Source organism: Cheilinus undulatus, linkage group 9 (genome assembly GCF_018320785.1).
Source record: "Cheilinus undulatus linkage group 9, ASM1832078v1, whole genome shotgun sequence".
Taxonomy (NCBI): domain Eukaryota; kingdom Metazoa; phylum Chordata; class Actinopteri; order Labriformes; family Labridae; genus Cheilinus; species Cheilinus undulatus.
This window is the reverse complement of record NC_054873.1, coordinates 5,175,830-5,191,543: the sequence shown is the minus strand read 5'-3', so window position 1 is coordinate 5,191,543 and position 15,714 is coordinate 5,175,830. Positions and strand designations below refer to the sequence as shown.

At 38.3% G+C, this 15,714-nt stretch overlaps 1 protein-coding gene across 5 annotated transcripts in view; it reads right to left on the bottom strand.

Annotated features, from left to right (window-relative positions):
- Nucleotides 1–15,714, bottom strand: part of cadps2 (Ca++-dependent secretion activator 2) — a 343,471-nt gene that overhangs the window by 41,720 nt on the left and 286,037 nt on the right. For 3 of the 5 annotated variants that reach the window (XM_041795900.1, XM_041795901.1, XM_041795904.1), the window contains 4 exons: nucleotides 10,032–10,046; nucleotides 4,555–4,629; nucleotides 1,962–2,045; nucleotides 1,784–1,816 (listed from right to left, as the gene is read on the bottom strand). In XM_041795900.1, the coding sequence (XP_041651834.1) occupies nucleotides 1,784–1,816; nucleotides 1,962–2,045; nucleotides 4,555–4,629; nucleotides 10,032–10,046 (207 nt within the window). The remainder of the gene's footprint in view (nucleotides 1–1,783; nucleotides 1,817–1,961; nucleotides 2,046–4,554; nucleotides 4,630–10,031; nucleotides 10,047–15,714) is intronic. The other 2 variants (XM_041795903.1, XM_041795905.1) reach the window with 1 other exon arrangement.

The window sequence follows — 15,714 nt, the reverse complement described above, 5'->3', positions numbered from 1 at the left end:
ACAATAATGACTAAGACTTTTTTTTGCACAAACTTTCCCATGTCTTGGTGGCCAAAAAGTGAAAAATACTCTTTGAATATTTACATATTTACAAAAAAAGGCCTCTTTCTTCTTAGAATTGGCTCAGTTTTTGCCATTATTGAAATATATTTATTTATTTAACCTTTATTTAACCAGATAATTCCCATTGAGATCAAGATCTCTTTTACAAGGGCGACCTGGCCAAGAGTTCAGCAGCACACGTCATAATAAATAATACATTTCAGTGTCAGATCACAACAATAAGTTAAAAACAAACAATGCGGCTAGCATTCGCTGCTAGCAGCTGAGACGATTGAAAAATGTATTAAAAAATGAATAAAAAGAGGTTTAATGTTGGAGTTACAGGTGTGGGTTTCAACTTTAAAGACCCGATGTAGTCACCCAAGTTTAAGGCTCACCAGAAAGTCTTGTGTAAGAACTGCAGAGGCATGGATAGCGTTATTAGAACGGCAAAACGAAGGACTTCCAGAGGGGTAAAGTAAGTTGCTATGATTATACTGTTCAAAAGTTGTTTAACCTTTTGTAACCTGTGTCATTTCTTGTTGTATGCGATGTTAGTAACAGAGGGTTTAGCATATTTTAACTAGAGTAGCTGTACTTTTACCTGAGTACAACAGTCGTGTACTTTTTCCACCTCTGGATAAAAATAATCAAAAAGACAAGTGAAGCTTGGTAGATTGCTGCTAGCCTAGTTACGTCTGTGCACAGAGGCTGCTATTCTCAAAGCGGCTGGCCTGGGTTTAAAAACGACCTGCGGCCTCTTTACTACAAGCCATTCCCCACTTCTCACAAGTTGCTTCCTCCGTCCTAGCTCTCTGACAACGACGTTAAATCTGTCTGATAAATCTAAAAGGAAAGAAAGAAGCTACAAAGTGCATATATATTACTGAACATCAACAAAGGTGGCACTATCATTGGTCAAAAACATGAAAGTTATTGTGACACATGGCAGAAAAGCGTTTTTCTTTCGTGGTTTTGGATGAAAATCTCCTCCGCAGTGTTTCCTCAGTTTGGATTGAAGCCTGAGGCATTTGGACAAACAGGCTGTAAATCTCTTAAATCCCAGCGGACTCTTAAAAAACTGCCAGATTTCATAAAAAGGGACGAAGAATTTAAAATGTGCAAAAGCCCAAACCACAGAGGAATTGTGCTTGAGTGAATCCGAGCTGTTAATCACTTTGGAAAACGAAGGGTCACTGGTCTTTAAGATCTAATTCTGCAGATTAAACCTCTCTCTCCTTCACACCGCGAACGCCGCCAAACGTTAACGCCTCATCACCTCGACACTTTAACTCCTCGCCGTTCTTGTCGCCGTCTCCTCCTCCTCCTCCTCGTGCTCACTGGCTCGTCACAGCCTCTGATCTTTGCCACGACGCTGCCGTTCATTAACCGCTCGACACCATAATGCTGCCGCCCACAAACCGACACTTCAGCAAAACACATCTCCAAGGACAAGAGTGCAATTAATTAGGCTTGTTGTGTGATCTTTGGCTCCGGAGCCGCAGATGGAAGAAAAAGCCCTCTTTATCTTCACACATGCTTCGAAGCTATGATGACAAACTTCATAAAAAAAAAAAAAAACACAACAAGCACATGACTGAATGCAAAGAGCCGCCGCTTTGCATTTCCAGGCTGCTTTATTCTCCATCCACCGCCTGGAGTGTGTGGATGGAGACACAAACATGGAAACGGACTGTGACGGACAGAGAGAATAATAAACCAGGCAGATCGACAGACTCACAGGGACCTCCACATATTTGGCAGCTGCTTTCACCTTTCAGGAGGGGAAGAAGAAGAATGACACTGAAGTTCAGATGGGAAGATCTGGTTTCAGGCAAATAACAGGCTGCCTCAGTGAGCGGTGAAAGAAGCAGCTCGACGCTCTCTGTTTCAGGAACAAAAAAAACGTTTCTACTTACTGTGAAAGAGAGGATTGAGGAGAAGAATGTGCCTTCATCGTATCTAGAAAGCTTGGAGAGGACGCTGTCCAAAACAGCAGCAAACTGCAGGCAGAGGAGACACATGATTGATGATTTACTGCCTTTTTTATAGTCAATTTTCCCTTCACCAAAAATTAAACACAATGCAGAAAATATTTTAACTCATTTTATGCAATTTCTAAAACAAATCTGGTTTTCTAGCAGCTGTTTTCTAAGGATAAAAGACATAACAAACACTCTTTAAAATAAAATAGAAATAGGTTGAATACCAGGCTGCATTAGGTTTAAATTAGAACAACTAATTTTTTATTAAATTCAAAAAAAAAAAAGCTTGATCAACACTGAGATAGCTTTAAAAACCAGGCTCATAAAAGGTATAAAGAATGACCTTTGATTTAGTTTAATAAAATCAAATACAGTGAGATAAAATAATGTTCAACATTCTCATTACAAATAATAACTATTTAAAAAATCATTTTTGGACAAGCTACAAGTTTAGATGAAGCAACCTTAATCTAAACAATATATAAAAAATAAAGAAATCAAGTGAAAAGGAAAATGAATGAAAAATGACAAAAAACCTAAATCTTAATTAGGGATGTACAATATTGTGATTTGCTGAAATCTGATATTCCAATATTCACAAATTGATTGAAGCTGGTACCAATATGGACACCAATATGTAGTTCACACCTAAAACTATAGCCTAAATCACATTTTTTTTAAGTGGATGAACAAAGAAAAGACTTTAGGTTCTGCCTAAACTCCACATACTAACTCCTGAATATAGTTGATATTTACAGTCATAAAGTCTAATACTTACAGCTGATATTCAGAACCATTCTGGGCTGAATTTACAGCCAGTAGGTCATTATGTAAGGGCAAACTATGTAGATATGTCGATAATGAAAGCTTATATAAGATGACATTTACATCCAATATTGGTCAATATTTACAGCTAGTGTAGGTTGATATTTTCAGCCAATAAAATCTCATTCTTACAGCTGATATTTACAACCATTCTGGGCTGAATTTACAGCCAGTAGGCCATTATGCAAGGGCAAACTATGTAGATATGTTTAGCTGATGCAGGCCGACATTGGCAGTCAATATAGACAATTACTTACAGATTATAAAGGTCAATATTGACAGTAAGCTGATATTTACAGCTGATACTGGTCAGTATTTACAGGATCCAAGGATTATATTAGAGTTAACAAAAATGGTTATTTACAACCATTATTATTCCTTATTTACAGCTGATTTTAGTCGACACCAATATAGGCCTATATACAAGGCAGATATTTGCAGCTGATATCGGCTAATATTTATAGGCTTTATGTTGCTTTTAACTAGTGCTGTCAGGCTAATTAATTATAGGTTTTGTAAAAAAATTAATCACAATTAATTGCATATGTTAATAATTGGAGAAAGATTTCCTTACTGGTATATTTAACAATTTTATCTGTAAACTTTAATAATGATTTTATCTGTTTGTAAGAATTTTACAGATAATCTTTACGTGTTACAATCTAAGTTACAAAGCTGCTTTAGCCGGCTGTGTGATGGCGTTAGAGTGTGATTAATAAGCATACGTTTTAATCGTGTTTTTCACCTCTGTGATAATATATGGAAATCTGTCAAAAATTTTGTCAGAACTACTATTAACAGCTGATATTAGCTGATATTTACAGTCCATTAAGATTGAAAGTAGCAGCAGATAAAGGCCCATATTTACAGGAGATATAGGCGTATATTTACATTTAATATATATATTGATACAGCCAATACAGGTCAGTTTTTTCAGCAATTATAGTCGGATTTTTACGGCTGATAGAGGTCAATATTTACAGGCAATAAAGTCTGATTTTAAGGGTAATCTAGGCTGATGTTTTCAGACGATAAAGCCTGATATTTACTGATGATTTAGGCTGATATTATAGCTGATCTAACCTGAGATTAACGGGAGATATAGGATGATATTTACAGTTCATATAGATTGATATTTACAGCCAATAAAGGCCAATAATTTAAAGTGTTAGGTCTGATATTCAAGGCAAATCTAGGTTGATGTTTTCTGCCATCATAGGCCAATATTTACAGCTGATTTAGGCAATTATTATCATCATCATCATCATTATTATTATCATTATTATTATTATTATTATTATTATTGTTATTATTATTATTATTAATTCATTATTTATTTATTTATCATTTTTTATTTATTTATTTTATTTTTGTTGGTAATTTTCATATCCGCTGACAGCGATATCTTGCCAATAATATCACTGATCCCCAGTCTGAATACAAGCATTGGAATCCATAAACCACATAGTTCATTCAATTTATTCATCAAATAAACATACAAAAAAAAAAAAAAGATAAAACTTAAAGAAATAATTTCATTAAAAAAGGCAAAAATGAATATCCTAACCCTAGAATAAATTTTTGGTAAATACCAAGAAAAAAAAATAAAATAAAATGAGGGGAAATAGAAAACATTAAAAGCAGCTAGAATCTGCAGTGGTTATGTTGTGAGGATTTGATTGGACGATAAAGGGAGATTTACCCTTGCGACGAGGGAAGCAATCATTTCTTTCAGCGCGTCGTCGATCAGCACATCGATTTTGGAGTGGTACTGTTGCTGCAAACCGGGGAGGGGAGACGAAGGAAGAGGTGGAGAAGGAGGGGAGGAAAAAAGCATTATTTATTTTGTTGTTTTCAGAAAAGTGCAGGGAAACAAAAACCAAAAAAATGACTCTTCCACGATACTGAACAACGGCATTGTCTGTGCTGTAAAAGACAGAAAGAAAAACCCACAACACTCGGTGTGAACATCAAGTCTTTACACACACAAAGACACCCACACCCACCCTTCCCGACACGGCGAGGCGTGAAAAACCTTCCCATGCGTGTATCGCCGCTGAGTTAAGCAGCTAATAGGACCATTATGCTGCTGACTGACATTCCCGTCCGCGCTGGAAAAGCGAAGGAATCTGAAGGATACTTTTTGTGCGGCTCCCCTACAATTAGAGCAGCCTTGTATTCCTCTAAAGCACCGGTCCAGCTGCGAGGACCAAAGGCTCACACAAGATTCAATTAATCCGCCATTTCATGTCTCGTTTGGGCCCCCCCCCAAAAAAACATATTCATGGCACCTTTTCCCTTGAAGGGAGGAGGGGAAAAAAAAGGCCGGGGCTGAGTGCTGAATGGCAGCAGCAGCAGGGGAGTTCATCTCTTGGCGACAATGCCCTTTCACTGGCCGTCTAAAGAACACCCAAATTAAAAATTTCAATCAACAAAGCGCACGGATCGCTGACAAATTGCAGGTCCAGGGAGGTCAGCGCCGCCAGCCCTAATTATGTTTTTTTTTTTCCCTCCACAAGTCTGCGAAATGGCAGTTTTCTTTCAGCACGACGAATCTTTTTGGCAAATCTTGAGAGCTTTTCTCTTTTTCTCTTCTTACCTCAATTAACATTGCTGCTTTGGCCCCTTTTACTTCCACAAAGGCCGCCATAAAAAGCAGAAAAAGGAGAAGAAATTGTTTGGTCTTTGCCATGTGCACAGCTAAAACTGAAAAGAACAATAATTACTTTTAAAAACATTTATCTGGTGGTTGAGCTGCAGTTGCCGCTGCTACTTCAGTTCTGTGAGATGTTTTAGATTCTGAACCGGGTCACATTTTCAACACGACCCATCTAACACTATTTAAATGACCTGTGGAATAAAACCACGGCAGACTGATGAGCATCTCCGGTGATTTCACATCAACAGCTGCCTATAAAAGCTTAATTTGCTAATCTAGTACAGTTTCCAGCCTGGCTTGAACACTCGATTATACTCTGACACGAGCATCAGCAGAATCAAAAACGGGCGACTGTTTTGCTGCTGATTGACGCACTTGAAGACAAGTTGGCAGAAACTGACCACGCTAAAGGTCTGGATGGAGTTCAGACATCTCTTAAGACCCTTCATACTGGCGGTCAGGGATCAGAGGTAAGGAGGCCTCATTCACAGCACCTACTGTCGAGTGAACGTGGCCATGCTTCGGCTGAACCTGACACACGGGAAGTCAAGAGTGTCTGCTGGTGTGTCCTTTTCAAATCTGGTGAATTAAAACATCACAGCTGGAATAAAAACAAGCATTGTTTTCCCACTGAGGCTGTCTTCATTTACAGAAACAGCTGAGCAGTATTGTAGCAGCTGCACAACTTAAAGCTCAATGAAGGAAAGATAAACGGCAGTCTGAATGTTAAGAACATAGGAGTTGTTGGTCTACTACTGGTTTGTTTGTGTTATTGCCTGAATACAGGTGTTTCAATCAGACCTGTTTCCACAGGTGTATAAAATCAAGCACCTAGCCATGCAGCTTCCATTAGCAAACATTTGTGATCCTGAATTGGTGGTTCTAAGGAGCTCAGTGACTTCAGAGATGGTACTGTGATGGGTGCCATCTTTGCAATGAGACAGGTTGGGAAATTTCATCCAAGCTGGATATTCTACAGTCAACTCTAATTTATATTAGAAAGTGGAAGCGTTTAGGAACAAAGGCAATTCAGCCATGAAGCAGAAGACAGTCAAATCAGAGTCAAATCAGTGGCCACTTAGTCAACTTCACTCTGCTGATTCCACAGCTGAGGAGTTCTGAACTTCCACTAGCATTAATCCAAACACTAAAACAGTGGGAGCTTCATGAACGGGTTTCCATGACCGAGCAGCTGCATGCAAGCCTCACATCATCAAATCCAAAGCCAGGTTTCTGATGGAGGGGTGTAAAGCAGGGGTTCTTAACTGATTGGCCGCGAAGCTCTTTCCATTGGGTCTCAAATACACTATATTGCCAAAAGTATTCAATCATCCATACAAATAATTTAAATCAGGTGGTCTAATCACTTCCATGTCCAAAGGTGTATAAAATCAAGCACCTAGACATGCAGACTGTTTCTAACAACATTTGTGAAAGAATGGGTCGCTCTCAGGAGCTCAGTGAATTCCAGCGTGGTACTGTGATAGGATGCCACCTGTGCAACAAGTCCAGTGGTGAAATTTACTCGCTCCTAAATATTCCACAGTCAACTGTCAGTGGTGTTATAACAAAGTGGAAGTGATTGGGAATGACAGCAACTCAGCCACCAAGTGGTAATGAAATGACGGAGCAGGGTCAGTGGATGCTGAGGCGCATAGTGCGCAGAGGTGGCCAACTTTCTGCAGAGTCAGTCGCTACAGACCTCCAAACTTCATGTGGCCTTCAGATTAGCTCAACAACAGTGGTAGAGAGCTTCATGGCATCACCAAGTGCAATGCAAAGCATCGGATGCAGTGGTGTGAAGCAGGCCACCACTGGACTATAGAGCAGTGGAGACGCGTTCTCTGGGGTGACGAATGGCGCTTCTCCATCTGGCAATCTGATGGACGAGTCTGTGTTTGGTGCTCGCCAGGAGAACAGTACTTGTCTGACTGCATTGAGCCAAGTATAAAGTTTGGTGGAGGGGGGATTATGGTGTGGGCTTGTTTTTCAGGAGCTGGGCTTAGCCCCTTAGTTACAGTCAAAGGAACTCTGAATGCTTCAGCATACCAAGAGATTTTGGACAATTCCATGCTCCCAACTTTTTGGGAACAGTTTGGGGATGGCCCCTTCCTGTTCCAACATGACTGCGCACCAGTGCACAAAGAAGGACTGTAAAGACGTGGTTTGATGAGTTTGGTGAGGAAAAACTTGACTGGCCCACACAGAGCCCTGATCTCAACCCATTCCGGCACCTTGAACTGGAATAGAGATTGTGAGCCAGGCCTTCTGGTCCAACATCAGCGTCTGACCTCATATGGGCACAAGTTCCCACAGAAACACTCTGAAATCTAGTGGAAAGGCTTCAAAGAAGAGTGGAGGCTGTTACAGCTGCAAAGCAGCATGTCTTTAAATACAATATCATTACAGGCCCTGTTGGGGGGTTAAGTACATTCACCTGCAGGACTGCTTGAACAAATCTACAGTTGCTTGTTACACCTTTTAGTCTTTTAGATCAGGGGTTCTCAACCTTTTCAGCCCATGACCCCCAAAATAAAGGTACCAGAGACCAGGGACCCCCACTGTACCTGAACACAGCCATGCACATTTAAGAATAGTCATGTGGAGACAAGTAAATGCAAAATGTAAATCCTTTTGTTAAAAATATAATTAAACTAGAATGGCCGTCTGAGGCAGCAGACCCACGCCTAAGCAGCGCCACCAAGGAACTGACGCTCCCATTGATTACTATGGTACTCAAAATTTCGAAGTCCAAGAAAAACCAAAGGGGTGCGCGGATTATCACCAAAATCTAATCGATTCTTCCCTGTCACTATCCCAATATTCCCTGAAAGTTTGGTGAAGATACGACTTTCCGTTCTCGAGTTATCTTGTACACATACAAACGAACAAACGAACAAAGATACGGAACCCTTTACATAACCCCCTGCCGATTTCATCGGTGTTGGTAAATATGTTAAAAATAGCAAAAAAATGGTGGGAAAGGTAGTGAAATTAGATTTTATAAGAAGCAGAGATGGGTTAGAAATGCCAGAAATTAGATAAAAGTGGCAAAAAAATCACCAAAAGGTTGCAAAAATGGGTTAAAGTAGCAGAAATGGGCATATTAAGCAGTAAAGGGAATTCAAAAGTGGCTGAAATGGCATTAAAATGGCAAAAATAGGTGGACCTTTTGTGAAATGGGGTGAAAATTGATATAAACTGGCAAAAAGGGTTAGCTGGGGCAGAAATAGTCAAAAACTGGCAAAAAATGACTTTTCAAATGATGAAATGTGGCTTAAAATGGTTAAAGGGGTTAATAGTGGCAATAATGTGTCAATAGAGCCAACAATAGGCAGAGAGTATCAAGATTTGGTTTAGAAGTGGCATAACAGGCAGAAAAAAAGTGTTGGAAATTTAAAATGAACAAAAATGGGTTTTAAGTTGCAAAAATATGTTATAATTGGCAAAATTGGTGGAGGAAAAAATGACAAAAATGGGTTACAATTAGGCAAAATTGGTGTAAAGTGGCAACAGCAGAATTCATACATGTTCTCAGTTTTTTTAAGGCATCTAGAGACCCCCTCTTAGTGACTCGTAATCCCAAATGGGGTCGTGACCCCAAAGTTGAGAATCCCTGTTTTAGACCTCAAAAAAAAAAAGGCTTAAGTAGTGGAATTGTCCGTATGGATCAAAATAAATTCAACCTCATGCAATGTCCTTTAATTTCCCAGCTATAAAATCCACTGGTGACTTTTTCTTCGTACAGTAGAGGAAGACATGTCTGCTCATGTGCCCAGACCTTATGTTTCGCGGCACTGAGCAAATGTGCAGACATGTCTTCCTCCATTTGCACCCACAAGAATAAAGTTCCTCATCATTACTGTAAGCTCGTCTGGTTTGATATCATGTTGATTTTTATACATTGTGGATTAAATTAATGACAAGCAAGTTTAGCATGGTCAAGGCTGCAGCAAATATCACTTCCAGGTACAAAACAAAAAAAGCAGCAGAGGACATATTCAACTAATAGAACAGAACAAAAATGGCCGTTAAAGAAGAGTTCTGGACATTTGAGGCTTTGTTTTTGTAAGTTTGAGATTCAGAGAATTTTCTTTGCCTCCCAGAAACCACCCTTAAATGATCAAATTTGCTAGGTTTAACCATACACTGATGATATAATGCTTTACATAAGTAGAGCTCACTCCAGACCCTGCTTCCTTTTTCACTACTTTATTTACACCTGATCGGCTGCATCAGGTGTGTTCAGCCAATCAAAAGCCCTTCTGGTGAACCACTCAGGTATGGACTTCTTACCAAAGCCATCAAAGAGGCTTGAACTTCTCATGGATAGGTTCAAAGGAAGGGGATTCTCTTCACTCCCAATCTCACTCAAAGCCTCATGGGAAAAAGGTTACATTTCTTTTCAAGACATTTAGCAAAATGCCCAAAATGGCATGTGTGTTAAAATGAGGTGGGGAACTTTTGTGGAAAAATGTGACAGGAAAAATGACAGATGATGAGGCGATGGAGGGACTTACCCATTGTTTGTCAAACTGGGGTTCAAACAATGTCGTGCAGGACACATGGACATGATCGAGGGACATGCAACAAGGAAGAGAGGGCAAACAAGTCAGCCAATCCATAGCTTTAAAAACACTGGTTCAATTAAGAAAATGTCTTAACAAATTTTCAATAAAATATCAAATAGAAACCTGAAAATGGGGGGGGAGGAAATGCAGACTTTATCCCACAAATTCTTTATCCAGTGAAGTCATCATTGTACTATTCTTTACTATTTTCACTGACAGTGTAATAGGTTATACAGGTGCATCTCAAAAAATTATAAAATAAAGAAAAAGTTCTTTATCTGCAGTGAGAGAAGTGAAACTTCCATATATTCTGGATTCATCTCATACAAAGTGAAATATTTCAAGACTTTTTTGTTTTAATCTTGATTACAGCTCATGAAAATCAAAAATCCATTATCTCAGAATGTTAGAATATTACAAAACAGCATAAAAAATAAGATCTATGGGAAAAAAGTGTTGATTATCTGAAGATAGTTAATCCATTACCTTTAACTCACAGTCAACTCCTTCAGATGCTCTTCAGCAATGTCAGATGATTTATTTTTATTTATAATCATACATATATATTTTTTTTTACAAAAATGCTTTTTTTCTGTTTATTTTATTCTGTTTATTTGCTCATCTATATGCATAATAATTGATTTGATTTAAATGAATGGTTTAATATAGTTAATATTACAGATAACAGTAAAAAATCATAAATTTATGAGATGATATACTTCAGATGAATGTTAAAAATACGTTTAAATAATGGCTTCTGTTACTAAATATCATAACTGAATACCAGTATTAGATAGCCGAAAACTTGTAATTAGTCTTTGATTAAATAAATACAAATTAAATACATTTTAGTGTCTGATGGAGTCGACAAAAGTCAAGATACGACGGGCAAAAAAAAAAAAGAAAAAACAAACTTTGGAAAAAAATGCTGAATTAAAAATTCTTTACATAACTGCCTGCTGAGATCTAAACCTACAGAAATATAAACTTCAAATTATTGATGTTCAAAAAGTTTATAGTCAAGTTTAGAGTATGTTTTGTCCCCTTTCTTAAGAATCAGTGATAATTTTCTTGCATGTTCTCTGTGTGCACATCTGATGAAAATAGACAAAAAATAAAGGCTGACAAATCTGACATTTAAAGCCGGCAGTATAAATGTTTGAAATAAACAGATTGATGTGATTTGCAATGGGTAATCTCTGAGGTCAAAGCTTCCATTTTTAAGGTTTTCAGGGGGGGAAACTTTCAAAATAAGACTTAAAAGCGGAGTCAATTTTGTCAACTAAAACTATGACTAAAAATGTTGGTTGACAGCCTTTATTCCATGACAAAAACTAGACTAAGACTAACAAGAATAGATCTGTGATGACTAAAACTGACAAAGTTAAGTGTTCATCAAGATGACTAAATCTAGACTAAAGTGTAATATAGTTTCCATCTGATATTAAAAATCTGTGATATTTCTGCATTGTGGGTAAATCTGTCAAAAAACAATGCATCTGTAGCCGTTCTGCCACTCTACTGTAGAAAGCAGGGACCCCAGGTTTAGACAAGAAAATAAATGCTTGGACTAAAAGTAAAGACTAAAACGTGAGGACTTTTTATGCACCAAAACAAGAATAAAATGTTTTTGAGTAGTCGTCGACTAAAACTAAAATACATTTCGTCTGAAGACTAAGACTGAGACTAAAACTTAATTAACTAAATTAGCTGCCAAAATCAACACTGCTTAAAAGAGCCACAAGTAAACCGTGAATCTTAGTGAGCTGGTGTACTTGCACTCTTTTAACGGGAAGTTTAATGACTTAGACACATCTTGCTTTGAAGGATGAATTTTAATTGCAGTAGTCCTTTTTTAATATTTTTAGGGTTTTCTGAAAAAACAAAAAAACAAAAGGAAATAAAAACACATTTTGGCAAACATTTAGGATTTTTTTAAATATACAGTAGCAGTAAGTTCTTTCAGCTGTGTGACAAGATGTCTTATAAAGGAAAGCCACAACTAGGACGACATAACAAATAAAAGTGACTTAATAGATAATAACTAAGATGACTTAGGTATATAGTGATTAAGGCCTGTAACAAGCGCTCTGATTGGCTGAGGATGTAGGCAATAAGACGCAATGAATCAGCAGGAGAGTAGAGCTAGGCAGATATCACAATTTGACCAAAAAACAACTTGGGCAGTTATGCTACGAAGCTAACGATGTGTTCATGTGTTTGCTCACTGTTTGTCTGAAACTCTGTTAACTGAGCCGCTGCCTGTTTTGGCCAGGACAATTTTAAAAAATAGACTTTTAATCACCTTTAATCATCTCATGGATAAATCATTTTGGCAGTGGCCTTCGCTGATAAAACGACATTTCTCAAGCACAGCAGAGCAGAGCGGCACTTCTGGCACTCACCAGAGACGAACCAGCGTAAACTGTGGAATGACAAAGACTGACTAGACAAAAAGAGATCTGCTGCAGTGTGCAGCTTACATGCAGATCGCTGCACAGACACTGGAGTCTGTGGATTTTAAACTACAAGATTTTCTATACCAACTGTTCCTTGTTATGCTTTTACTTTGTACTTCAGCTAACAATATTTTCCTTCTTGTTTGGGTAAAAACCTTCTTTTATTTTAAAGATATGTATATATTTCTTGTTTTTTTATGCCTTTATTAAGAGAGGAGGACAGTGGATAGATTTGGAAAGAGGCCAGACTTGAACCCGGGCCACCTGCTTACATGGGGCGCGCCTGAAGCCATTTACCTTCTGAGTCTAAGAATGGGGATTTGGACATGTTTTGTTATTATGGCTGTAAAATAGTCAGCAAATGCCCTAAGTCTGAGAGCTTTGGTCCCTTTTCCCAGGAGTACTTGAATTTGACTTTTCAACATCTGGTTAATGGTTATTGCACATAATATGGAATTGTCGGCAGTTTAAAAGAGGAAAAACACAAAAAAGGATTTGTTTTTCATGGCTTTTATGAGTAGAAATTTTGTTATTGCTCATGAAGTTTTGATTTGACATTTGAAATGTGAACCTATACATGTTTAGAACAATCACCAGTCATTTTTTGAGTCTAGGACTCTGGGTGTGCAAAACACAGTGCAAAAGATAACTATATGCATAGGCGACAATTAGTGCAAATAAAAGTGGAAAAATGCATTCTCAACATTCCCCATTAACATATTGTTACTGCACATGACAGACGCACACAAATGCCACCATCTAACGCTATTTTATGAAAACGAAACACCACTCTTGCTCGCTCTCCTTTTACTCTCTTCTTTCACTCTCCTTTTCTCGCTGGTCTTCTGCCAAAGCTGCCGTTTTCGCAGTGCTGTTTGACATTACCGTAATATATATACCACACATCATTTATTGCCGGAAAGCACAGACTGTCAGCGTTGGAATTTTTTAGATTGAACAAACTTTGGAGGAGTTACAGTGTTGAGAATCTGTGTAGCGGTCTCCCAATACTTCTGGTGTTTTGCTATGAATGCCCACATCTTATGGTTGCAAGTACTGTAATGAACCATATATGTGCGCATGCTCACATTTCTCAGCATTCCAACACCATTGGAATTTTTCTGATTGGACTAACTTTGACAGAGTTACAGTAATTATACTCCTTACATATAAAACACAGCGCCAGCGCTGGGTAAGTAGGTAAAGCGTTAAACCAACAGGGCATCTTTGCCCCTGCTTTTATTTTGGAAGAAAATTAGGTGTTTCTGGTACACTGACAGAGCTTAGATTGGTAAAACCATGGAAACAAATAAGGAAACAGTAAAAATATAAATTTGGTAACATAAGGTGCAGATGATCTTTGACCTGTCTACTGAGAGTCTGTGTAATGTGAGATGACATGAAGGAGTAGTGGTGGACTTATTCTCCATCACTGTGAGAGCAGGAACACGCTGCAGTGAGTAGCATTCAGCAGCTGCTCTCCTAAAGCAACCTAACTACTGTACAGTGCACCGAATCGACAAATACCATGCAATTAATGTTGCCTTAAAAAATGCAGTGCATTCATTTCCGACCGTTCTTGGGTTGAGTTGATGCTGAAAGTCCTGATCTATAAAAATTCCATTATCCAAAATCAGTTCCACCTGTTCCAAGCATGAAAAAGCTACATTTTTGCCTTCATACTTTAATTTCATTATGCCTCTAATATACACGGTTAATCAGCTATCATTAAAGTTATTTTCTAAGGTTTTATAAAAGGTGTCAGGATTTTATTTAATGAATCAACGTGGTACCCAGTGACCTGATCATTCTACACTCCGTCTTTGCATTTTAAAAATGTTTTTCACTCTCTTTGCCGTCTGTCTCTGTTTGTCCTTGTATACAGGAGGAGCAGCCTGCGCCTGTATAAAGCTGGTACACTGAGTGCCTCTCTGCAGGCATGTATTCAGTGTATGTGTGAGCAGTAATAAATGGACAGACGGTGTTTTTCGAGCAGCGACGGCTCAGTGGAAGCTGCAGAAGAGAGGAAGCTGAAGGTTAAGAGAACAGCGATCTTAGCTCTCTGTCAAGACTGAAGACGGCCAAGGGTTTCGCTCTCAGCACAGCCAAGGCTGCAGCCTCACTCGGGCTTCACGGTCATCCATTTAACAGCTCGTGTCGAGCGCTTGGCCGCTTCAAGTGAACACAAATACACCTGAACTCCACGACTGCTGCATGTTTGGAGGGAAACGGCCGCGTTTTAGTGTGAGATCTGACAGTTTGACTCCACCTGTTCAGAGTGAGGCTGAAAATAAAAGACCACTAAGGGCTTTAGAAGATGACACACTTTCACTCCTCGAGTCTCTAAAGGTGAGATGCAAGGGGGAAAAAAGTATACTAACATCTCTTTTAACTGATTTAGTTTGATACCCAGCTGAGACTTTTTTTTCTACACAGAAGAAATATTTTTGATCCAGCATGGAGTGGTTTCTTTTCTTCTAATGCCAGGATCAAGCACCAGAAATGTTTGACTATATTTAGTGTAACTGCTGCATTTTAAGGGTTTTAAAGACTTATTATGGAGGGTTTATGCCTTTATTAGACAGGACAGTGGATGGAAAAGGATATCAGGGAGAGGAAGGAACCGTAGGCTGGACTTAAGGGACTGAAGGATGTTTGGAAAAGCCGTGTTTAAAACTCTTCGCTCTGTCTAACAGCACTTAGGAAATACTTTTACAATAGAAAAATATCCTCATCTGTATAGGAGATAATACATGAAAAATTAAAAGCTTTAGGAGCTAAATCTGTGGATATCTCAGCTACAATAAGACTGAGATAGCGTTTTACTGTCTGTGAGTATGGCTATTAAAAAACAAGACTAACGCTGTGATACATGGGAGGAGCGAGCAAGGAAATGTAATTTTTAAAGTAATTTTATAAAATCAGATCTTTTGTCTTTTTACTTTTAAGAATGTATGCACAGAGGCAGATTAGGGACATTAAACAAAAAAAAATTTTGTATGCTTTTTTTAAAATTCTGATAAAAATTACAGAAATTTGACCTTTTTGCAGAATAAAAAAATGCATGCCAATTTTTAATGACCCTAATACTCTTTCATATCTATACACTCACTGCAGTGTAAAAATACTTTTAAAATTGTTCTAAAAATACAATTTTCAGCACTTTGGTGAAT